Source organism: Euprymna scolopes, chromosome 25, assembly GCF_053919585.1.
Source record: "Euprymna scolopes isolate OS-2025 chromosome 25, ASM5391958v1, whole genome shotgun sequence".
Taxonomy (NCBI): Eukaryota; Metazoa; Mollusca; class Cephalopoda; order Sepiida; family Sepiolidae; genus Euprymna; species Euprymna scolopes.
The window spans coordinates 67,702,119-67,728,849 of record NC_136506.1 but is presented as its reverse complement, the minus strand read 5'-3'; the positions used below and the strand labels follow the sequence as shown (position 1 = coordinate 67,728,849).

Here is a 26,731-nt window from a genome sequence, read left to right as displayed (position 1 = left end):
ATGAGATGAGCCATTCATTGAAAATCCATGGATTAAGGAAAAGACTTTAAAAATTATTTGTTTTCATTGAAAAAGAGAGAAGGGGCGTGAAAGAGAGAAATAGATAGATAGAGAGAGAGAGAGAGAGAGAGAGAAAGAGAGAGAGATTCATACATAACGTTTAAACATTGTTTTGTTTTTATATCCATGAGTTCTTTAGGGTTTGACCTTTCAAATTCTAAGGTCTTATATCGTTTTGCCTTGGTTCAATATTATAAACAAACTGTCATTCTTGGCTTGAGTCATACCAGAACATTTTCAAAATCACAAACACCTGCTTAACACATCTGCACCTCACAAATACAGACAAGTTAGGTACAAGGTTCATTAATGTAGAAGCTCCCAGCTCTCTTTAAAAGGGGCGCTCTCCATTGTACCACACTTTGTCAAACAATAAATTTTGTTGTAATTCTACATAATTTAATTCAGAATTTCCATTTAAAAATATGTGTACGTGCGTGTATGTGTGTGTGTGTGTGTGTGGTTAAATCGACGAGTGAAAAGGATGAATAAAAACATTAATGCTATGAATGGGTCACCAGTTAGCAAGTGCTAACTTAACAACGGGATTTGTAGAGTGAAAAACCGGAAACAAATTATCGAACAAAATATATTTGTTACATCAATTTTACAGAGATGTAAAATATACTTTGAAAGACCAAAGTTTTTTTAGAAGTTTTAAAGTTCTTGAATAAGAAATAGACAAAAGCGTCAGAAAGTTCGTTTTAAAGGTCTATAATGTGTATTCGTATATGTGAGTTTACGTTCTGGGTGGCTGCGTTCACTGGATAAATATAAGCAGACGTAAAGGAATTTCAGCTTGAGCCACTCGATGTTTTTAGGGGGGGGCTTTGTTGATGCTGAGAGTCGTGGCACGTCGCAGGTGTCACAACGGAAGAACACTTATTTCAGTTTACCACGTTACTATTTTATATGCTTGGTTAATTTGACACAGGATTGTTACTTTTGGGTTTTGTTGCTTGGAAAATATTTTGAGTTAGCACATTCCTGTGAAAACTGACTTACCTTTGGAAGTAGCGAGGAGAGCGAATTCCAACGAAGCGGCGGAAAAAAAAATCGCTATTCGAGCCATTCGCTTTTTAGCATTCGTCCGAATCACATCTCAATGTAAAAATCCGACGCCAAACTGCCATGAAAGAAATGATAGGATATAAGAAGAAAGTGTAAGCCAAATGAAGAAAAAAGAAAAAGGTTTGCTTATATCTGCTTGATAACTTTCCAATGTCCGTTCGTACTTTCTCATCTACCATAAGACGAAACAGGGCGCCTATAAAATTAAAACAGAAAACATTGTAATGATATAATTGTGAATTTAGCATATTTTTTTAAAGACAGCAATCTTTGCACACATCGAGGGTTCCTTGTCATATTTGAAAAATATTATCCTTAACACGTTACTGCAATTTCACGGTAAATTCGGTCATCAAAAATGCATTTTTATTTCTCAGGTCTCTATATAATGTAAATGCCAACTTTTAACTTATGAACTGGTGTTATTTTAAACAACACTCGATCTAGAACAGAAAAATGCATTCATTTTTATACTACCGTCCCTATCAAGACCCGAAGGCCACTCAAGGATAAGCATCAATAAGTGTTATGTGAGGCAACATCCTGATAATCGGTGATAGTGGAATCGGATAGAAAATAAATTATTTAAGAGGCCAGCACATCAAGTTTACGTTGGATTGAAAACTACCATGTTATATTCAGCTGGGAAGTAGCTGCGCGGTATTATGTTCCACATGCAAGCAGTTCTGAGAAAGAAACTTTGCTCATGAAATTTTCGTTTAGTATTAGGCACATATAGGGAGAAATTGGTTGATAGTGGTTATAGCATGTCAAGTGTTTGCCGTGAATGTTTTGCAGGGTGGGGAGAAACATTTTGCTTGTATGTTTCATATTTTGATTTTTGACGCCATTTTGGAAAGAGTAAATCACGTGACGTATCGAAGCCTAAAAATGTTATATTATTTTCTCAGAAAATTTTAGATATAACAGTGACAAGCATGAAAACCGTGTGCAACGGAGCAACATTATATTATTGTATTAAAGAATTCTAAAAGTGCCAAGCATTGCTTAATGATGGTAATATATTAGTGAAAGACTAGAAGAAATATAAGATGAAAAGAGGATCAAATACGAAGAGTCATCGGCATAAAATGATCCAAAAAGTTCACATACCGTAAAATCCAACAAAACAAATACGAAGAGTCAATTAGAAATGGCAAATGAGTTTTAAAAAGAAAAATGACTGGCTGCTATTTTAAGAATACGCAATGTCTCCGCGTAGTTCATCATGAATCATATGACGTATACAAAATTCGTACCGATATATGACGTATACAAAATTCATACCGATATATGACGTATACAAAATTCACACCGATATATGACGTATACAAAATTCATACCGATATGACATACAAAATTCATACCGATATATGACGTATACAAAATTCATACCGATATATGACGTATACAAAATTCATACCGATATATGACGTATAAAAAATACATACCGATATATGACGTATACAAAATTCATACCTATATATGACGTATACAAAATTTATACCGATATATGACGTATACAAAATTCATACCGATATATGACGTATACAAAATTCATACCGATATATGACGTATACAAAATTCACACAGATATATGACGTATACAAAATTCACACAGATATATGACGTATACAAAATTCACACAGATATATGACGTATACAAAATTCATACTGATATATGACGTATACAAAATTCATACCGATATATGACGTATACAAAATTCATACCGATATATGACGTATACAAAATTTATACCGATATATGACGTATACAAAATACATATCGATATATGACGTATACAAAATTCATACCGATATTTTTTTTTTTTTTTTTTTACATTTTCACCCCAAACAAGGCACATTGCCACTTTGGTGTAGGGGGCTACTATCAGGGGAAACATCTACTGGGGCACTATGTAGGGATTATGGCAGCGAGATGTTGGTTCACGTTGCACTTGAACTTATGCATGTCAGTACAGTTGGGGTAGCAGTGACCTGGAATAGAATTCCAAAGTCTAGCAGTTCTGGGGAAGAAACTACTGGAGTAGAAAGATCTTTTACATCTAGGGATCTCTACAGTGTGGGGTGGGATTTTGCAGCTTGTCGGGTCTGTCGAGGGTGTTCACGTCGTGGGGGCACAAGTGCTTGCAGTTCTTCAGAGCATTCACCAGTATAATACTTGTAGAACAGGCAGAGGGATGCAACGTTTCGACGATGGGACAGAGGCTGAAGTTTAGATGCCAGTTTAGGGCCTATCAGATTTGCGACTCTCTTTTGAACCCTGTCAAGGAGAGAGAGACTAGTAGCCGATGCACCGGCCAAAATATGACAGCAATACTCCATACATGGGCGAATAGTGGCCTTATAGTGGTACAGGATACTTTCGGGTGTTAGAAGTTTTCTAGCACGGTAGAGAGAGCCCACCTTCCTCGCAGCGGCCCTGGCAATGCCCTCGATGTAATTGTTCCAGCTCATGTTTCCTGTGAACGTTAGGCCAAGGAGCTTGAAAGACGTACTCTCAGCTAAAGAGTCGTTGGCCATTGCTATAGGTGGTAGAGAAGGTTTCTTGTAATTATTGAATGAAACCAGTTTTGTCTTGGTGGCATTGAACGTTACCATCCATTTTTGTCCCCATTCCACTACTGATTTGAGGTCATCCTCTAGTGTTTTTGCCATTACTTTAGATATATGTTCATTTGTTTTCCTGTCATGCCTACTATAGAGTGTGGTGTCATCAGCATATATACCCATCTCTGAGGCAATTTTGTCGGGGAGGTCATTTATGAATATCAGGAACAGCAGAGGACCAAGGATAGATCCCTGGGGCACTCCGGCATTTATATTATATTGTTTAGACGTACGACCGTCGAGGACAACCTGGATTTTTCTCTTATCTAAGAAGGATTTAATTATGTTAAGTATTCTACCAGTGATACCGTAAGATCTAATCTTCCTGAGGAGACCCTCATGCCATACCCTGTCAAAAGCCTTAGATATATCTAGAGCTACCGCTCTGCCCTCTCCCGCTTTGTCCAGTGAATGGTATATGCGTTCAGAGATTACAGTGAGGATGTCTGCCGTGGAACGGGCTTGTCTAAATCCATATTGATGGTCGGTCAGAAGTTTAGCATCTGTAAGGTGCTGGACTAGAGCATGGTTAATTAAGGTCTCAAATATTTTGGCAAAAAGTGGGAGGAGGCTAATAGGGCGATAATTTAATGGGTCAGTTCTTTCGCCAGAATTCTTGAATACTAGTACCACAGAAGCAGTTTTCCAACAGCTCGGAAAGCAAGATTCATTAAGGCATTTGTTGTAGAGTTTGGAGAGAACTGGAGCTACTTCGGCTGAGCACTTTTTTAATAGCACAGCTGGGATGAGGTCGGGTCCAAATGCTTTGGAAGTGTCAATGTTTTTTATGATAGCATGCACCTGAGCAGGGGTGATTTCCAGATCGTCTAGCTTGGCGTCTGTCCGCATAGGAAAGTCAGGTAGGGGGTGGTTTAGAGGGTCCAGTGTAGAGTTGGAGGCAAACCGACTGGCAAGCATGTTAGCCTTCTCGGTTGCTGAGCAAACAACCTCGTGATTGTTGGTTAGTGGGGGAATTGTTGATTGCCTATTATTTACTACACTGTTGTAGATTTTCCAGAAGTCACGAGTTCCTAATTTTTGTGCTTCGATGCGTTTTTAGTGGTTTCCGTAAATTCCCTCTTAGCTGTCGCTATTTCTTTCTTAACGTTACTTCTAGCTTCTATGTACTTTTTTCTGTTTGAACTGGACTTATGTCGGTTAAACCTGCGGAATGCATGCTGCCTTTGAGCAATGGCAGTTGCGCAAGTCGAAGTAAACCATTGGGGAGAGTGGGGCTTGCTATAGAATTTCCGCATGGGAACATGCGCTTCGATTGCAGTTTTGAACCATTCAGTGGTCTCAGTTGCACACTGTTCAGCAGGAAGAGAAAAAATATTTCCCAATGGGGCGTCTCTGATAAGATCTCTGATAGCTTCCCAGTCAGCCTTTTTATAATATCTCGTTGTTTTGAGCACTGGCTCTTCAGTTTTGGGTCTAGAGTTTAGGGCGATTTCAACCATTATTACCGCATGATCAGCGTTCCCAAGTGGGCTGTCGGCTTTCGTTACACAATCATCAGAAATTGTGGTCAAAAACAGATCTAATAGTGATGCGTGTTGTTCTTCCTGATCAGGGAAGCGGGTTGGAAAAGTAACAATTTGCGATAGGGAGTGAGATACAGAGAAGCTATGAGTTGCGCTGCCTGCTGCATCTGTATACTTAGAGAATCCAAGCCAGTTTTTGTGATGGACATTAAAATCACCAAATACATGTACTTGGGCGCTAGTGTCAAAAGAGAGTGCTGTGTCTATGCTGCCAGATACTTTGTTTATTATGGTGCAGTCTTGGGTCGAGGGAGAGCGGTAGAGAAAGTAAAAGTAGCTAATGTTGTGTTGCATGATTATAAAAAATTTATACCGATATATGACGTATACAAAATTCATACTGATATATGACGTATACAAAATTCATACCGATATATGACGTATACAAAATTCACACCGATATATGACGTATACAAAATTCACACCGATATATGACGTATACAACATTCACACTGATATATGACGTATACAAAATTCATACTGATATATGACGTATACAAAATTCATACCGATATATGACGTATACAAAATTCATACCGGTATATGACGTATACAAAATTCACACCGATATATGACGTATACAACATTCATACCGATATATTACGTATACAAAATTCACACCGATATATGACGTATACAAAATTCATACCTATATATGACGTATACAAAATTCATACCGATATATGATGTATACAAAATACATACCGATATATGACGAATACAAAATTCACACCGATATATGACGTATACAAATTTCATACCGATATATGACGTATACAAAATTCACACCGATATATGACGTATACAAAATTCATACCTATAAATGACGTATACAAAATTCATACCGATATATGACGTATACAAAATACATACTGATATATGACGTATACAAATTCACACCGATATATGACGTATAAAAAATTCACACCGATATATGACATACAAAATTCACACCGATATATGACGTATACAAAATTCACACTGATATATAACGTATACAAAATTCATACCGATATATGACGTATACAAAATACATACCGATATATGACGCATACAAAATACATACCGATATATGACGTATACAAAATTCATACCTATATATGACGTATACAAAATTCATACCGATATATGACGTATACAAAATTCATACCGATATATGACGTATACAAATTCACACCGATATATGACGTATACAAAATTCATACCGATATATGACGTATACAAATTCACACCGATATATGACGTATACAAAATTCATACCGATATATGACGTATACAAATTCACACCGATATATGACGTATACAAAATTCATACCGATATATGACGTATACAAAATTCACACCAATATATGACGTATAAAAAATACATACCGATATACGACGTATACAAAATTAATACCGATATATGACGTATACAAAATTCATACCGATATATGACGTATACAAAAGTCACACCGATATATGACGTATACAAAATTCATACCGATATATGACGTATACAAAATTCACACCGATATATGACGTACACAAAATTCATACCTATATATGACGTATACAACCTTCATACCGATATATGACGTATACAAAATACATACCGATATATGACGCATACAAAATTCACACCGATATATGACGCATACAAATTTAATACCTATATATGACGTATACAAAATACATACCGACATATGACGTATACAAAATACATACTGATATATGACGTATACAAATTCACACCGATATATGACGTATACAAAATTCACACCGATATATGACGTATACAAAATTCACACCGATATATGACGTATACAAAATTCACACCGATATATGACGTATACAAAATTCACACCGATATATGACGTATACAAAATTCACACAGATATATGACGTATACAAAATTCATACCGATATATGACGTATACAAAATACATACCGATATATGACGTATACAAAATTCACACCGATATATCATGTATACAAAATTCATACCGATATATGACGATACAAAATACATACCGATATATGACGTATACAAAATTCACACCGATATATGACGTATACAAAATTCATACCGATATATGACGTATACAAAATACATACCGATATATGACGTATACAAAATTCATACCGATATATGACGTATACAAAATTCATACCGATATATGACGTATACAGAATTCACACCGATATATGACGTATACAAAATTCATACCGATATATGATGTATACAAAATACATACCGATATATGACGTTTACAAAATTCACACCGATATATGACGTATACAAAATTCATACCTATATATGACGTATACAAAATACATACCGATATATGACGTATACAAAATTCATACCGATATATGACGTATACAAAATACATACCGATATATAACGTATACAAAATTCATACCGATATATGACGTATACAAAATACATACCGATATATGACGTATACAAAATTCATACCGATATGTGACGTATACAAAATTCACACCGATATATGACGTATACAAAATTCACACCGATATATGACGTATACAACATTCATACCGATATATGACGTATACAAAATTCACACCGATATATGACGTATACAAAATTCACACCGATATATGACGTATACAAAATTCATACTGATATATGACGTATACAAAATTCACACCGATATATGACGTATACAAAATTCACACCGATATATGACGTATACAAAATTCATACTGATATATGACGTATACAAATTCATACCGATATATGACGTATACAAAATACATACCGATATATGACGTATACAAAATACATACCGATATATGACGTATACAAAATTCATACCTATATATGACGTACACAAAATTCATACCGATATATGACGTATACAAAATTCATACCGATATATGACGTATACAAATTCACACCGATATATGACGTATACAACATTCATACCGATATATGACGTATACAAATTCACACCGATATATGACGTATACAAAATTCATACCGATATATGACGTATACAAAATTCACACCAATATATGACGTATAAAAAATACATACCGATATACGACGTATACAAAATTAATACCGATATATGACGTATACAAAATTCATACCGATATATGACGTATACAAAATTCACACCGATATATGACGTATACAAAATTCATACCGATATATGACGTATACAAAATTCACACCGATATATGACGTACACAAAATTCATACCTATATATGACGTATACAACCTTCATACCGATATATGACGTATACAAAATACATACCGATATATGACGCATACAAAATTCACACCGATATATGACGTATACAAATTTAATACCTATATATGACGTATACAAAATACATACCGATATATGACGTATACAAAATACATACTGATATATGACGTATACAAATTCACACCGATATATGACGTATACAAAATTCACACCGATATATGACGTATACAAAATTCACACCGATATATGACGTATACAACATTCATACCGATATATAACGTATACAAAATTCACACCGATATATGACGTATACAAAATTCATACCTATATATGACGTATACAAAATTCATACCGATATATGATGTATACAAAATACATACCGATATATGACGAATACAAAATTCACACTGATATATGACGTATACAAATTTCATACCGATATATGACGTATACAAAATTCACACCGATATATGACGTATACAAAATTCATACCTATAAATGACGTATACAAAATTCATACCGATATATGACGTATACAAAATACATACTGATATATGACGTATACAAATTCACACCGATATATGACGTATAAAAAATTCACACCGATATATGACATACAAAATTCACACCGATATATGACGTATACAAAATTCACACTGATATATAACGTATACAAAATTCATACCGATATATGACGTATACAAAATACATACCGATATATGACGTATACAAAATACATACCGATATATGACGTATACAAAATTCATACCTATATATGCCGTATACAAAATTCATACCGATATATGACGTATACAAAATTCATACCGATATATGACGTATACAAATTCACACCGATATATGACGTATACAAAATTCATACCGATATATGACGTATACAAATTCACACCGATATATGACGTATACAAAATTCATACCGATATATGACGTATACAAAATTCACACCAATATATGACGTATAAAAAATACATACCGATATACGACGTATACAAAATTAATACCGATATATGACGTATACAAAATTCATACCGATATATGACGTATACAAAATTCACACCGATATATGACGTATACAAAATTCATACCGATATATGACGTATACAAAATTCACACCGATATATGACGTACACAAAATTCATACCTATATATGACGTATACAACCTTCATACCGATATATGACGTATACAAAATACATACCGATATATGACGCATACAAAATTCACACCGATATATGACGTATACAAATTTAATACCTATATATGACGTATACAAAATACATACCGACATATGACGTATACAAAATACATACTGATATATGACGTATACAAATTCACACCGATATATGACGTATACAAAATTCACACCGATATATGACGTATACAAAATTCACACCGATATATGACGTATACAAAATTCACACCGATATATGACGTATACAAAATTCACACCGATATATGACGTATACAAAATTCACACAGATATATGACGTATACAAAATTCATACCGATATATGACGTATACAAAATACATACCGATATATGACGTATACAAAATTCACACCGATATATCATGTATACAAAATTCATACCGATATATGACGATACAAAATACATACCGATATATGACGTATACAAAATTCACACCGATATATGACGTATACAAAATTCATACCGATATATGACGTATACAAAATACATACCGATATATGACGTATACAAAATTCACACCGATATATCATGTATACAAAATTCATACCGATATATGACGTATACAGAATTCACACCGATATATGACGTATACAAAATTCATACCGATATATGATGTATACAAAATACATACCGATATATGACGTTTACAAAATTCACACCGATATATGACGTATACAAAATTCATACCTATATATGACGTATACAAAATACATACCGATATATGACGTATACAAAATTCATACCGATATATGACGTATACAAAATACATACCGATATATAACGTATACAAAATTCATACCGATATATGACGTATACAAAATACATACCGATATATGACGTATACAAAATTCATACCGATATGTGACGTATACAAAATTCACACCGATATATGAGGTATACAAAATTCACACCGATATATGACGTATACAACATTCATACCGATATATGACGTATACAAAATTCACACCGATATATGACGTATACAAAATTCACACCGATATATGACGTATACAAAATTCATACTGATATATGACGTATACAAATTCACACCGATATATGACGTATACAAAATTCACACCGATATATGACGTATACGAAATTCATACTGATATATGACGTATACAAATTCATACCGATATATGACGTATACAAAATACATACCGATATATGACGTATACAAAATACATACCGATATATGACGTATACAAAATTCATACCTATATATGACGTACACAAAATTCATACCGATATATGACGTATACAAAATTCATACCGATATATGACGTATACAAATTCACACCGATATATGACGTATACAACATTCATACCGATATATGACGTATACAAATTCACACCGATATATGACGTATACAAAATTCATACCGATATATGACGTATACAAAATTCACACCGATATATGACGTATAAATAATACATACCGATATACGACGTATACAAAATTAATACCGATATATGACGTATACAAAATTCATACCGATATATGACGTATACAAAATTCACACCGATATATGACGTATACAAAATTCATACCGATATATGACGTATACAAAATTCACACCGATATATGACGTACACAAAATTCATACCTATATATGACGTATACAACCTTCATACCGATATATGACGTATACAAAATACATACCGATATATGACGCATACAAAATTCACACCGATATATCATGTATACAAAATTCATACCGATATATGACGATACAAAATACATACCGATATATGACGTATACAAAATTCACACCGATATATGACGTATACAAAATTCATACCGATATATTACGTATACAAAATACATACCGATATATGACGTATACAAAATTCATACCGATATATGACGTATACAAAATTCATACCGATATATGACGTATACAGAATTCACACCGATATATGACGTATACAAAATTCATACCGATATATGACGTATACAAAATACATACCGATATATGACGTATACAAAAGTCACACCGATATATGACGTATACAAAATTCATACCTATATATGACGTATACAAAATACATACCGATATATGACGTATACAAAATTCATACCGATATATGACGTATACAAAATACATACCGATATATAACGTATACAAAATTCATACCGATATATGACGTATACAAAATTCATACCGATATATACGTATACAAAATTCATACCGATATGTGACGTATACAAAATACATACCGATATATGACGTATACAAAATTCACACCGATATATGACGTATACAAAATTCATACCGATATATGACGTATACAAAATTCACACCGATATATGACGTATACAAAATTCACACCGATATATGACGTATACAAAATTAATACCGATATATGACGTATACAAATTCACACCGATATATGACGTATACAAAATTCACACCGATATATGACGTATACAAAATTCATACTGATAGATGACGTATACAAAATTCACACCGATATATGACGTATACAAAATTCACACCGATATATGACGTATACAAAATTCACACCGATATATGACGTATACAAAATTCATACTGATATATGACGTATAATAATTCACACCAATATATGACGTATACAATATTCACACCGATATATGACGTATACAAAATTCATACTGATATATGACGTATACAAATTCACACTGATATATGACGTATACAAAATTCACACCGATATATGACGTATATAAAATTCACACCGATATATGACGTATACAAAATTCACACCGATATATGACGTATACAAAATTCACACCGATATATGACGTATACAAAATTCATACCGAAGTTTTCGTTGCTTAAGACTGTGAAGGCTCGTTTTTAATCGATACAATCGAAACTGCTCTCTTGAATGAGTTTCGTATGCATTTTTATAAATTGCATTGTTGCAAAGGACGACGCCATACTGTCAAAATATCTCCTTGTCATTATTTCACTTTAATCTATTGCAAGTATATAAATTCCTTATACACACCTTTGTTTTCGTTGTTGTTGTCATTTTGAACGCAATATGTTGATATGAATATAAAGCTACTCGAGTAGCAATTAATAAAATTTATTTAAATCAGAGAAACGCCACATAGATAGCTTATTTTCGTATTTATAATATGAGATAAATAACTATATATCTATCTATCTATCTTGCTAGCTAGCTAGCTAGCTAGCTAGCTAGCAAGATAGCTTTCTATCTAGCTAGCTAGATAGCTAGCAAGCTAGCTAGCTAGCTAGCTAGATAGATAGATAGATAGATAGATAGATAGATAGATAGATAGATAGATAGATAGTATGATGGGTATATGGGTAGATAGGTCGTTTCGCTATACCTTGTCACATTGCAAAAGGAAATCGTAATAAGCCATGACCCCCGTAAAAATGACCTGTCCAAGAAATCTCGCATATCTGATGACATCATAACTGTTGGTAATAAGTAGGGCTGTGACAACAACGTATTATTTTCATGGCTTTGACTCCCGAGTATATATCCGACACAGTTAAACTCAGTTAATCAACCGAGAACCACATCACTCTATATAAAAACTTATAAAATATTAACTGATATATACTCGAGAGTCAAAACAATGAAAAGAATATTCTGTTGCCACAGCCCTAGTAATGTCACGCCTACGCAGTTAAACAAGACGATTAAAAATAGAACGGTTCCCGGCTACATGTAGACGGTGGTAATTTATCTTTTAATTATTTAATCTTTGATTAATCGCTAAAAAAAAAGGTGGTGTTTTTTTGTTGATATATTGTCATTGCTGTGCTTTGTATGTTTTTATTTGTCAATTGTTTTCGAATCAATCAAAATGATGAACGACTTTCGTCTTTAAAATCCACGAAACAACGCAGAAACAACTTTTCTTTTTTAAATTAACTTGTTTTTTAACAGAAAGTTCAGTTTCAGTATAAATCAGGTTCTTTATTTTTCTATTTTTCAATGATTGTTTTTTTTTTAAGTTTACTAATGCGTTTGTAAAAAGATTTCATACATTATCCGCATTTTGACTGTTTGACAGATCTTGTTTGCTAGTACCACGTACATGATGTCATTTTCAGTGAATAGGCCTGCTTTACAGAGGCTGTGAATAAGCTCGGTTTATTGCACACTGCTGAAAACTTTCTATCTACAATTGCTCTCCGAACGTTTACCTAAATTAAACTCTACCCAGTTCTACAGAAACATGATTGTTAAAGATTTTTTGTGTGTTGTTACCGCTTACCGGGGAGTTATCTTGGTTGTGTTCGCGCCTTGAAGACGTTCTGGAATCGTTGTTACGTTCTGGGCACGGCAACAAGCTCCCCGGGTGTTAAACTCTGTAAAACGATAAGCACATCCCTTTTACATCAAGGGAGTTAATATGACGTTAGCACGTTTGTTGGTGGATTCTTCTTTACGGGTCAGCGTCATTACTGGCTGGATTGCTGTGCTGGAATTAAAGGCTTTAGTGAATCATCGACAGACACGTGTTTTTATAAAAATAAAAAAAAATTTTTGGTTTAACAATTAAGGAGCCTTTTAAAAACTGAGTTTGCTGCGCTGTACAGACCTGTAATTCTATTAAAATCCAATTTCGGTCGGTGCATCACCGACCGAAATTGGATTTTAATAGAATTACAATTTTTCCTTCGTGGTGAAAACGTGAGCAAGATAGAAAGAGAGGGAAAAAGAGGAGAGAGAGAGAGAGAGTGAGAGAGTGAGTGAGAGAGCGAGAGAGAAAGCGAGAGAGAGAGAGAGAGAAAGAGAGAGAGATGCAAACATATTAAAGACAAATAGACTACGACAATGTTATTTCGTTTTACAATCCTGGTATTGAGTTCACTGAATTTAATCTTTCAGCGGTAACTTCGTGTACCCGATTTTATAAATAATCTGTCAACCTTCAGGTTGGATAAAAAACTTAACTGAGGTCGTCGGGTTTATAATAGCACATGTTGAAATATACTTGTCTCCATGAGAGCACAAGGCAAGTCAGGTATAAGGCCAACAAATGTAAGGAGCTGTGGCTTAACCAAATTATTGCACCACACTTTTACATTGATAAACTTTTATTTCTTTTTTTTTCTTTTTTTATTTATTTACTTTTATTTTTATTTATTTATTTATTTATTTATTTATTTTTGTCTTTCAGGATACGGATGTTTCCGTTACCCACTACTTGTCAATCCTGATCGAATTCGTGATGGGGATGAAGGAAAAACTCAAAAATATCAATGAAAATTCCTACAATAATTTTATGCTGAAAATAGGTCAGTATTTAACATGGTTTTCAATTCCAACTATTTCAATGCTATTATTCACATCGCATCAGCTCCAGTCGGGATAATTATTATTGTACCTATTTACTATGCCTCCCCGCGGGACAGAGTAAGACACCAGGGTCGTTTTTTAACGTGGAGAAAAGGTACAAAAATAAAAAATTGTCTCAGTCGTGAAGGACTGATCCTCTACCGAAAGAGAACAAGAAATGGAAGTGCAGCATCTGAAGAACAGATACTACACTTTGATCTTGGCCAAAAGGTCAATTTGTTTGGATAATTATTATTGTAGAAGGGGCATTTGAAATTTAAATTTATTTTATGCAAATTGTGATTAGTTAAACATTTGACTGTGATTAATGTATTTTCTTTCTTTCAGATTAAAGCATCGTGCATATACGAGAGGTGTGCAATAAGTAATGCCCCTGACCCACTTCCCGTAGCAGTAGAGCAACGAAACTTGACAGAGTTATTAGTCTTTCTCTACATAGGAACCACCCAAAGTTATGCATTTCTCCCATCGTTCGATACAGCTCTGGTGACCGTTTTTGTAGAACACCCCAGGTTGGTCCTCCAACCACGACATGACTTCAAAAATCAAGGCTGCATCATCTGAGAAACGCTTTCCTTTCAAAAACAACTTCATGGCTGGGAAGAGGTGAAAGTCAGAGGGTGCAAGGTCAGGAGAGTAGGGAGGATGGGGTCAGGATTTCATAACCACACGCCTGTGCTTCTGATCTGGCGACATGCTAGTTGTGGACCAGAGCGTTGTCCTGCAGGAGGAAAGTATCTTTGCTGATCTTGCCCAGTCTCTTGATTTTGATAGCTTCCCTTAATTTCCTCAAAAGTGAAGCATAATAGGCTCTTGTAATTGTGGTACCCTTTGCCAGGAAATCTGCCATCACTAATCCGTCCTGGTCCCAGAAGGCTGTGAGCATGACCTTGGCAGCGGATGGCTGCACCCTTGCCTTCTTTGGAGGTAGTGAGTCCAAGTGCTTCCACTGCATTGACTGGGCTTTGGTCAATGGATCATAGTGATGGACCCAGGTTTCATCCTGTGTAATCGGTCTTTTGAAAAACTTTGACTCTTCTTGGCATATCTCCATATTAACCCTCGAGCACTCGACGCGTTCTCGCTTCTGGAATGGTGTGAGCAATCTAGAAATCCATCTAGTAGACACCTTATGCATATGCAAATAGTCATGAATGATAGTTTCCACAGACCCTGTACTAATCTTGACATCTTGGGTCATTTGGCGAATAGTAATGCGTCGATCTTCCAAAATGGCAGCCTCAACTTAACGGACAGATGCCTCATCAATGGCAGAAGGGGGGGCGACCAGGTCTGGGAGATGTTTCCATAGACTTCCGGCCATGTTTGAATTCACCATGCCAGCGTTTTACAAGGTCATATAATGGGGCATTATCACCATAAGTTTGTCTAGTGATGGCGTCACGATAAAAAAACACCCTTGATAGAGCTGGCGAAGCTTCAATTATTCAGCTACCTACAAGATTTGAATTACACTACAAACTCAGATAGTGAGTTCAATCTCGGCTGCAGCCGCACTGGATTGGATTGGACTAACAATTCTATGGGTGGCACGTTTGTGTGGCATCTCTTATACTAGTGATTCTCTGAACATGCATGAATTATTTACATGTAGGTAAATAAATAGTAGTTAATTATAAATGTTTGCTGACCATTCATATTTTTTCTTCTTTCAGGCGTTAACGTGGGTCCCGTCGTTGCTGGAGTGATTGGGGCGAGGAAACCCCAATATGATATTTGGGGAAATACCGTCAATGTTGCCAGTCGAATGGAAAGTACTGGTCGTCCTGACCATATACAGGTGAGAGAACGAGACGCGAGTCTATATAGCATCTTAAGAGGTTAATGTAATTTGCTTGAAGCATTGTTCAACGTGTATATAAAGAAATTTAAATTTATAGAAGGTAATAAAATGGTGAGGTATAACGGATAGACACAAATTGAAGCAAATTAAGATATAATGGTGGAATAAACTATGCAGATTCAAATTTATTAGCACTATATATATATATATATATATATATATATATATATATATATATATATATATATATCCTTCTATCGATCCAGGAGATATCTCACTGTTGATGCAAGTCTCTATCTATATAAGAGCCAGGTACGTCCAAGGATGAAGTACTGTTGCCACATCAGGGCAGGAGCCGCTAGAAAGGACTTATCCTGCCTTGTTAGAGTTCAAAATAGAATTTTCTCTTCCCTGCAACCTCTTTCTCACAGAAGAGCTGTTGCGAGTTTGTCATGGTTTTATCGTAATTTTCCTGGTAAGTACTCGACTGAGCTTCAATCTATGGTCCCCCCCTCGCCAAACTTTCACAAGAAACACTCGTCTAGTTGAAAACACTATCAAAATTCCCCCACTCTTTATCTCCGCCTAAACCTAAACGTAGATTCCATGAACAAGGCCTATTTCTTAGAACTGCATGCCTGTATAACTCTTCCATTTTCCTGCTTTCCAGCTGACTACAATATGGTTGTGTTCAAATGCAACGTAAACAAGTTTTTGATGAGCCGTTCCACTTAAGTTAACAAATTTACCGAATTTCCATTACTATCAATTACTACTTTGTCCAATTGACTACTGAACACTCTTTAACCCTTATCCTCAAGTGGCCTATGGGCCTTGATAAATGGTTATGCCTATGTAATATATATGTATATATATATATATATATATATATATATATATATATATATTGTGTTTTTACTTGCCTTTTGGTCAAGTAGAGGAACCGTAATGTAATATTTCGGGAAATCTCCTTTCGTCAAACATGTGTTCGATTTTGTGCGTACATATTATGGCTATTGTCAAATGAGTCAATTCCACAAAAATTGAATATTTTTTATATCAAATCTATTAAATCATTTAAACTTAATAATATAGAGCTTGCGTTGATACTCAGTATTATTAATTTCTTTAACTATTTTATTTCATTTATTTTCTTGTATTTATAATTAATTTTTATATGCTTAATATTTTAAATTTATTTTCTATCTTATTAAAAAGGTCGATGTTTACACAGCAAAATGAATATGTCTGCGCATAAGTTTTATTTATACATTAGCTTCTCATGGCACTTTGGCTAGGAGCAAAGTGTCGTATCATTTTATTTTTTCGATGAGGAAATCAGAAATCCTTCTAGTCCTAAGCAAGTTTTACTTTAACCCAAAACCGGAAAGCTCCTATTGGAAAAACCGGATTTCCGCACATTAAAAACCGATATTGTGTTAAACTTGTCGATCGTTAAGGGAGCAAGTAAATAGGGTTGTTTTTGTCTAGACTGAAGAATTCTTTATGCTGTTATAATCAAGAATACCCGTTTTTCGTGATTTCCATATAAAAAAAAATTCACATTGTTTAATTATGTCCTCGTCAGAAATAAATAAATAAATAGGTATGACACGATCGTTTACCGGGGAGATTAACTGGGTATGTCCGTGCAAAGAGGGTGTTTCTGTTATATCCTGACACGCGGCCAGCTCCCGAGTGTTGAACACCATGAAACGGCAGTCACAGCTCCTTTAAATCAAGTCATTAACTACGCCTGTTTGACAATTTTTTTCTTTGGGCCATCTTTATTATTGGCATTAAACCTAGGCGAATTGGGAGGAAGTTTCAAGGGAATATAAAATTCACCAGCGATCTCTACTTGCATGTACATCTCAGTCAGGAGAGATAACGACATTTCGTTTTTGTAGTTACGGCATGGAGATGTCAGCGTCCTCATACAGACAGCGCATGGTGTTCTCAAATGGTCACCCATCTAATACTGACCATGCTTCACGTTGGCGATCTTGTTATGTCGTATATTGTCCAGATAAAATACCCAAAAGGGAAATAACCTTTTCGCCACGTACCACTCTCCCTAGAACACTTTGTTTTAATACGTCATTTTCTTTTACACCTTAACTTATTTTCTTAACTTAATTTTCGATGTAAAAATGTTATTTTATGTAATATACATATCCGACGTTTAATTTTGCCGCAGTATATGTTCGCCTATAGGTCATTTTCGTAGACATTAGCTCCTCTTTTTGTGCCGATAAAGGTAATGTTTGTGTTGATCTTTTTACTAACAATTTACAACTTATCAAGTCCAAAGGGGCTTCAATTATAGTAGTTTAATAAAATTAATGATTTGGTGATAAACAATGCAATGAGAGGCTTAAAAACGATTAAATGAATTGACACAATTTGATTACTTAAAATGATGGCTAGTATTTATTTACATTTGACTTGAAGATTATCATGTTATAGTCTGCGGGGAAACAATCTCGTTTCAATGTGTTCTAAATAGAAGTTCTTGGAACGAAACTGTTTATGGAAATTCCGTTTGGTTTTAGGTACACGTGGAAAAGTGAATTTCTTGTAGTGGGAGTAACGAGACGAGTTATTACTATGGATGTTTTATCGTAACTAAAGATTGGAGCTCAGTCAAGCGATTTCTTTGATAAAATAGAGTAGAGAACAGAAGAGATCATACCTGACTAGATTGTAAATTTCTTTTTTATGGAGAACTTTTTTATGAAGACTCTCTTGGGGGGGGGGCAAGTACAAAGATTTTTGTTTTACTTTTAAGACACTGAGAGTTGATGATAAACATACAACAAGCAATACCGATTCAAGTAAAGAATTCATTTGATGACATGTATTTTGCTTTCTAGTATCAATGTTGTGTGAACTTCTTATCGCATGATAAATTTATATCGTATGGCTGATAAATCCGATTTTCCGGCTATAAGGAACGTAATTCAGTTTTTACTTTAGATTCGTACCGGGAAAGAGTTATCCCCTTGAATGAGATAAAAAGATGATTTTTTTTTTTTGTATTATCTGGATTATTTAGACTACTATACTCAGAGTTTCGGCCGATGTAATCTTCCACTTTCTTCATGTGCCTCTCACCGAAATCTGAAATCTGTACGTCGAACTCGGGAATTTGTACAGAATTTCGTACGAAATACTTTTTTTTTTATCCCGCCAGTGCTGACCAGATATAAGACAATTAATTCGTAGTTTTATTTTTAGTGTCGCACGTACTGGGGATTGGATCTTCAACCTTCAGAAAACACTTAGAACTTATCACTTAACATCTTTATCCGTTGCACAGTGAGTTTATTGTGACCAAGTTCGATGAGACGCAAATGAGAAAGGGCGGAGGTTGCATTGATTAAAACGTGAGAATAACATCAAAGATGCGACCAGTAGTCCGAATAATCAAAATGATTCAAATTATCAATCCTCACGTCAAAAATTCAGAAGCATCATGATGCTTTCGATCTATATATTAATAGGATAGCGTGTGTGCTATTTATTTTGTGTGTCACGCTTACATCCGAGTGACTGTGGTTAAATTGTTATGAACTTCCATTTCTTGTAATAATATAAATTTACCAAGTATTTTTCATAAGTTTTGGTTTCGGTTTCGATTCAAGATGATGCACCCAAGTCATGTTTTTTTTTTAATTTTTGAAATCGCAACTTTATAATATATAACATTCAATAGAAATCAACTCTATAATAATATATACAAAATCTGCAAGAATTAAAATATATATGTGTATTTTACGACCGGGCTACGCCTGGCGTCCATGCTAGCTTAGATAAATACTTTTGCAATTTTAATAAAAGAGCTACAATAATAGCAGGGCGTTTCCATTTACGCTGAACATCTACAGAATGCCAACATCAATATATTACATATGAATGAGTCCCCTGTGGAATTTCCACATGTTTCGCTAGTTAAATATGATTAAAATAATTTTTTCATGCAAACGCTCTCTGAACCATTTCGAAAGCTATGCCATCCACCCTGTCTTTCTCTCTGTCCAACTGTCTTCTTCCTCGAGACTCATCGTCTAATTTGTTAGTTAATAATAACTTATTTGATTTTATATCCGTTCTATCATCGTTTTAATTTTTGTAGGTTGATATGGCATTTGTTATGTCTACTAAGCGGGTCTTCCATTCAAGTTCTTGACATCATTAATGGCAGGGTTATCATCGTCATTAATTTTCTCCTGAGAATTAATTATCTGAGCTGGAACCTTTACTGTTGTAATTGAATGCTGGATGAAATAAGCTTACAGCGCATAATTATATAAAAATATATTAACATATTCTTTTATTTTAACATTTAAGAAGGGGCATTTGAGAGTTGAGGCACAAGACCTGTTACTTTAGGGTTTCCACTTTCAAGTTTTCGCGACCGCTGCTAACAGCGTCCGAATTACAACTAATTAACAAGCCTTCTCTGGCGGCGAAAAACAAGAGGGAAAGAGAGAGAAGAGAAAAGCAGAGAGAGAGAGAAATACATGTATATACATGAACGGTAAACAAATATATATTTGTTATTACATTTACAAAGTCTGTTTGTAAGCTACATGATTTGACAGCACTAACCAACCTCGACTTTATAAGCAACCTTGCCCGTCAATGTGCACTGACATTTTAAGACGGTAGCAACAATGGTAGGTTTTACTTCCCTCCCGCTTAGAAGTGACGAGTAGAAGTTTTTTTTTAATGCGGGGAGCTCCAGCTTTTCAAAAAACGGTTATTATCATTATACCATAACTATTTTTTCTTCCTTACCCAACTTGGATTGATTTATTTTTTACAAAAGAGTAACCACATATCAAGGCCCGAAGGCCACTTGAGGATAAGGGTTAATAAGTGTGTGGTAGTCATTGGGACAGTAGTGTAGTAATCGTTTGTGGTGGAAATTTGGTATAATTAGATTATTTATGAGGGCGGTTCAATAAGAATTTAGTTACGTTGGACTTGAAGATGACAATATTGTAGTCAGCTGGAAAGCAGACGAAGGAAACAGTTCCACGAGTGGGTAGTTCTTCGTCAAGACAAGATAGAGGGCATTGAGTAACCCCTTTCCAAATGTGGCAATAGTACTCCATTCTAGGATTTACTTAGCTTATATACAGGAGAAGAATAGCATCTCCTGCATTTTTCCCCTTTTCTTATATAATTGAATTCTTACATAAAGCATTGTCAACCATTGTCCATTAATTGCCGCTTAATACCGCTTAATTAATTACCGTGGTTCCTCAATAAATAAAACGGCTTTATCTAATTGAATCGACGCATAATTTAACTGATATCACTGAACGTAATTTATTGTAATTTCTTTACCTTTTTCAGGTCACCGAAGAAGTGTATGCCGCGTTGAAAGATGTGTATGATTTCAAGTGTCGTGGTCGAATAACAGTGAAAGGAAAAGGGGACATGATCACCTACTTTTTGCTCGGTAAAAAGGGATCTTCAACAAAACGCAGTCCGAGCAGCACGATTGAAAGTCCTCAACAGTCAAGGTCACCGTCGGGAGAATTCAAGGAGAGCGCCCCCCTTGTTTTGCAAACCACAAGCGTCGGTAAAGAACTCGAACGCCAGGGGTCACAGAAGTCGCAGGGCAAGTCGCTTCCAATCTACGGGGCCATAAACATTGAACGTATACCGAGCATCGACTCGATACGCGTCCCCAGTGGCACCCCGACCAGTAGTCTGAACAAAAAAAGAAAGAACAGCACTGACAGCCCGCGCGATTCGTCCCTTCGAAATCCACTGAGAAAACTAAGTAGCTCGTCGCTTACCAATTGCATTACAGGTGATGTAAATTATGCACGTGTTAACGAGTCACCGGAACTACCGACTGTGCATTACATAAACACAAAAATGCAAGGTAACGCTGCGGACAAACCGACGAGTCCAACCGTTCACAATGAAATTTTTGATATGCTTAAAACAAGCACGAGTGGGGACAGTGGTTTAAACGTTGATGAGAATCTGTTGACACCGAATCGAAGTGTCCTCAGCCTAAGCGCTTCGTCATGTAGTGATAAGAGTCTTACGGGGAGTCAACGGGGGGTCTCCCCAACCAAACGATTTCTCTCCCCTGTCTCGCCGATTAGTCCGACTCAAGCAATGCCGTTAGGATCTGCTAGCAATTCTTCATCTAGATACAAACTACACAAGCAATCCACGTCACCTTCTTTTCCAGGCGATAACCGCGAAAATAAAGAGGCTGACCCTGCGGCTCCGTTGTCCCCTGCTTCGTTAAAGCAACTATCCTCGCCAAAAGAGATAGCAGCAATGGATAACATATTAAAGGAACTAGAGGAGGTCGCCGATAATGAGGAAAACAACCCTTCATTCAATCCCAAAACACCGCAGAAGCCACCTCTTCCAACCAGACACACGGACAACCGTCCACCCCCGGTTCCAAAACATGCCAAAGACTTGGAAAACGATCATCGAAAACATTCTGCCGATCCCAATGTACCTCCTCCGTTACCAGAGCGAGAGAGAAGTGCTAGCCAGATTTCTATGGATTCAATTCCGCTGATCCAAAAGCCGAAACCGATTATTTGTGATTCACGTAAGCCTTCCCCAAGAAGTTGCTCTTTCCACTCCAGTAAATCCCCAACTTGTGCCATTCTGGCTAGCATAGACGGGAAGACCATGTCAATCCTTGCAGCACCTTTCAGTAACAGTAAGCAATCGTTAAACCGTTCGCCTTCGGAAAGGATTCGAACATGCAGAGAGCACTCCGATGAATCGGGTCCGGCATATGATAGAGGACGACGAAAGTCGGAGGGTACAATTCAGGTTACCCGACCGACGGCAGCAGCTAACGAAAAGAAAGGGCGAACTCTTGCTGTGTGTTCTCCTCTTCTGATTCGGGCCCAAAGACAGACTTCGATGTCTACCTCGGATGATGACGACCTCGAGTCAGTCTCCTCCCATCAATCTTCTGTGGTTCTTCTTCAGCCCATTGAATTGAAGCAGCCTTCAATAATAAAACCGGCCTGCACAAGACAGGCTTCCTGTCCGGAAACGCAGCATCTGAAACGAAACGTCTTGCCAAATAAAAATGAAAATCATACGCGATCATCCGAGACCCTGACCAACTGTCCACGTTCACCGCCTTCGACTCCAAGGTTCCCGATTCGGCTCCATGGAGAAAACGAACAGTTGAACCGCCTCCTGGATGATCTTGCGCAACAAGATGAACATAAGGAAAGCACAGTAGCCGAGATGGGTGATTTCGATGACGATGGGCTCTTCGAAAAATGCCCCAAGATTTCAAAAGTGTCCAAAGGAAACGATGTTTTTAATCGAAGTCCAACAGGACTCGAAACTTCAACCTCAGCTTCGGAAGACGTTTATATGAGTGGAAAACCGCCTGCTGGCATGATTAATGGCCGAATGGTAGGTGCGCTTGACAGACACAGAGGTTATACGAACGGGAGTGGTGCTGGTCGACACCGAAGCACCACTCATCAGAAACACCGACCCCCAACGCCTACAAAGAATTTTCGACGGGGGAACTCGCCATTCGAAAGTGACGGGGAACAAGACCTCTTATTACCCATAACCAACCAACCGGCATTAAAAACCTCGTTCGCATGGCAGCCGCGCCATAAATCGCCGCAGAGTCACCCGATTGATGAGGTCCCTGGCGGAGACATGATTAGAGACATTAGAAGAGATAGTGGCAACCCAGTTGCTAGTGGGAGCAATGGTATACTCAGCGGATCGGAGGCGGTGCCTACGACCGGCGCAAACGAAAACAACAATAACAACAACAATCGTTTAACTGTAAATCCTTTCCAGGTTAAGCGGCGCCAGGTGCTTAGTATACCCCCACGATACTGTCGTAGCTTGGATTACATCCCCAGCGACAAAGAAGACTACGTCTCATCAAATGCTTCTTCAGCTGCCGCCAGCCCAAGGGTAAAGCATACACTTATGGTGCCATATGTTGCCGGATTTAAAAGACCGATCGCTTTCGATAACCTCAGTATGTCTTCTTTTACCAGTAGTAGCGAAATGTCCAAAAGCGATCCCATGCTTAACGTAGACTCCGCGTCGGTTGCCTACGAATCCGAGTACGACAACTATCGGCCAGGAATGGCGAGCGATGAAGACTTTTTCATCCCGGAACGCATAAGAGATGCGGACATTTTTGATGATATCAATGTTGATAATGTGACGGTCAGCGATAGCTACAGTATAAATATGCACTTGGACATGCCTGCTTATAAGAAAATAACGGACGTTTGAAGTCCGGCGACAAACTAATTGGAACAAATCAAGAATCGAACAATAACGATTATAACCCGGTTTGTTTCACTGTTGACACAAGCATTTTAAAACATATTATTATTTATACTTTCCTTTTATATATATATATATATATATATATATATATATATATATCAATACATAATAAATATGGCTTATATTAATATTTTACTGAAGTTTCATAAAAATTATATCATTAAAATCACGTACTTTTATTTTCACATGTGAACGCAAATTAAAACTGACAATATTTCCCTGGTAAACATTCGAGCGTGATTTTCTAAATATATGTTTCTTATTCTTTTTTTTTTTTTTTGTACTTGTGCAGAATTAGGACCGTGCTACCGTTGGAATTTTAAGACAGTTTACGTTAAACGCCGAAAGGTGCCGAAACGCTCAGCCAATAAATTCACAGAAACCAACATTATTTAAGAAAACATTTAATTGCTATCATTTTTTATCATAAGTTCTATCCAATAATTTTAGTTTCATAAATTTGTCCAATTTATTGTATTTTTTCGTAACAACAAAAAGAATATTATTTTTTTTATTTTTTTTATTTTAAATTAATTATTTATTGATTTATTTTCGTAATAAATGAAATAATATATTTATTATTTAAAAAAAAAAAAATAACCAGCGTTTCTGTGAAAAAAAAATCGCAAAACTTCCGTTCGCCACCTTCTGGCGTTTTATGTAAACTGGCCGGACAATTTCGACGATAGCACAGTTCGAATTCTTCAGAACTTCGTTTTTTTTTTTTTTGTATTTGTTTTTTTTTTTTTTTTAATTTATTATCATCTGAGAATCTTTGAAACTGCCGTAAAAAGTTAAGATAAGCCACATTCATTATATATTATTGTTGTTATAAACGGATTAATGAGCAATACAAATGACAAGGTATGCTGTCTTTATTCGGCTCTGTTTCGATTTTATATATATATATATATATATATATATATATATATATATATATATATATATATATATATATATATATATATATATATATATTACAGGTTCGATGAAACCAGTGACTGTTGATCGTCCTGTAATTAATATATTTGGAACAATAATAAATAAAACAACGCACTTTGCAATTAGTTGCTTTGATATATATGTGTGTGTGTGTGTTTATATATATATATATATATATTTATACATACATATATATATACATATGCGTATATATACATATAAATATATGTATGTGTATAAATATATATCTATATCTATATATATATACACACACACGTATATATATATATGTTTATATATATATATATATATATATATATATATATATACAAATTTGGCCCACTTAATAGTAGCCCGAATACTAGTTGACTGAAAGAACGTAAGAATGTGGCAATGGAAGTAGATCTTTCATTGTTTACTTTTTTTTCTTGTTTTCTTTTCTTTTTTTTTCTTTTTTTTTTCACTTACCTACATATTGTAAGAAATACTAAAATTGCTCTCCGTTGACTTCTATGCACTCCTGAGCGCGTTGCAGTTCGTTGCCTGAA

At 35.6% G+C, this 26,731-nt stretch overlaps 1 protein-coding gene across 1 annotated transcript in view; it reads left to right on the top strand.

Moving 5' to 3' along the window:
* The window catches only part of LOC145247222 (uncharacterized), a 341,528-nt gene extending 316,196 nt beyond the window's left edge, over positions 1-25,332 (top strand). The window contains exons 18-20 of the mRNA XM_080108849.1: positions 14,913-15,030; positions 16,768-16,892; positions 22,263-25,332. Coding sequence (XP_079964975.1) covers positions 14,913-15,030; positions 16,768-16,892; positions 22,263-25,184 — 3,165 coding nt within the window. The 3' untranslated portion in view covers positions 25,185-25,332. The remainder of the gene's footprint in view (positions 1-14,912; positions 15,031-16,767; positions 16,893-22,262) is intronic.
* Positions 25,333-26,731: the final 1,399 nt, after the last annotated feature.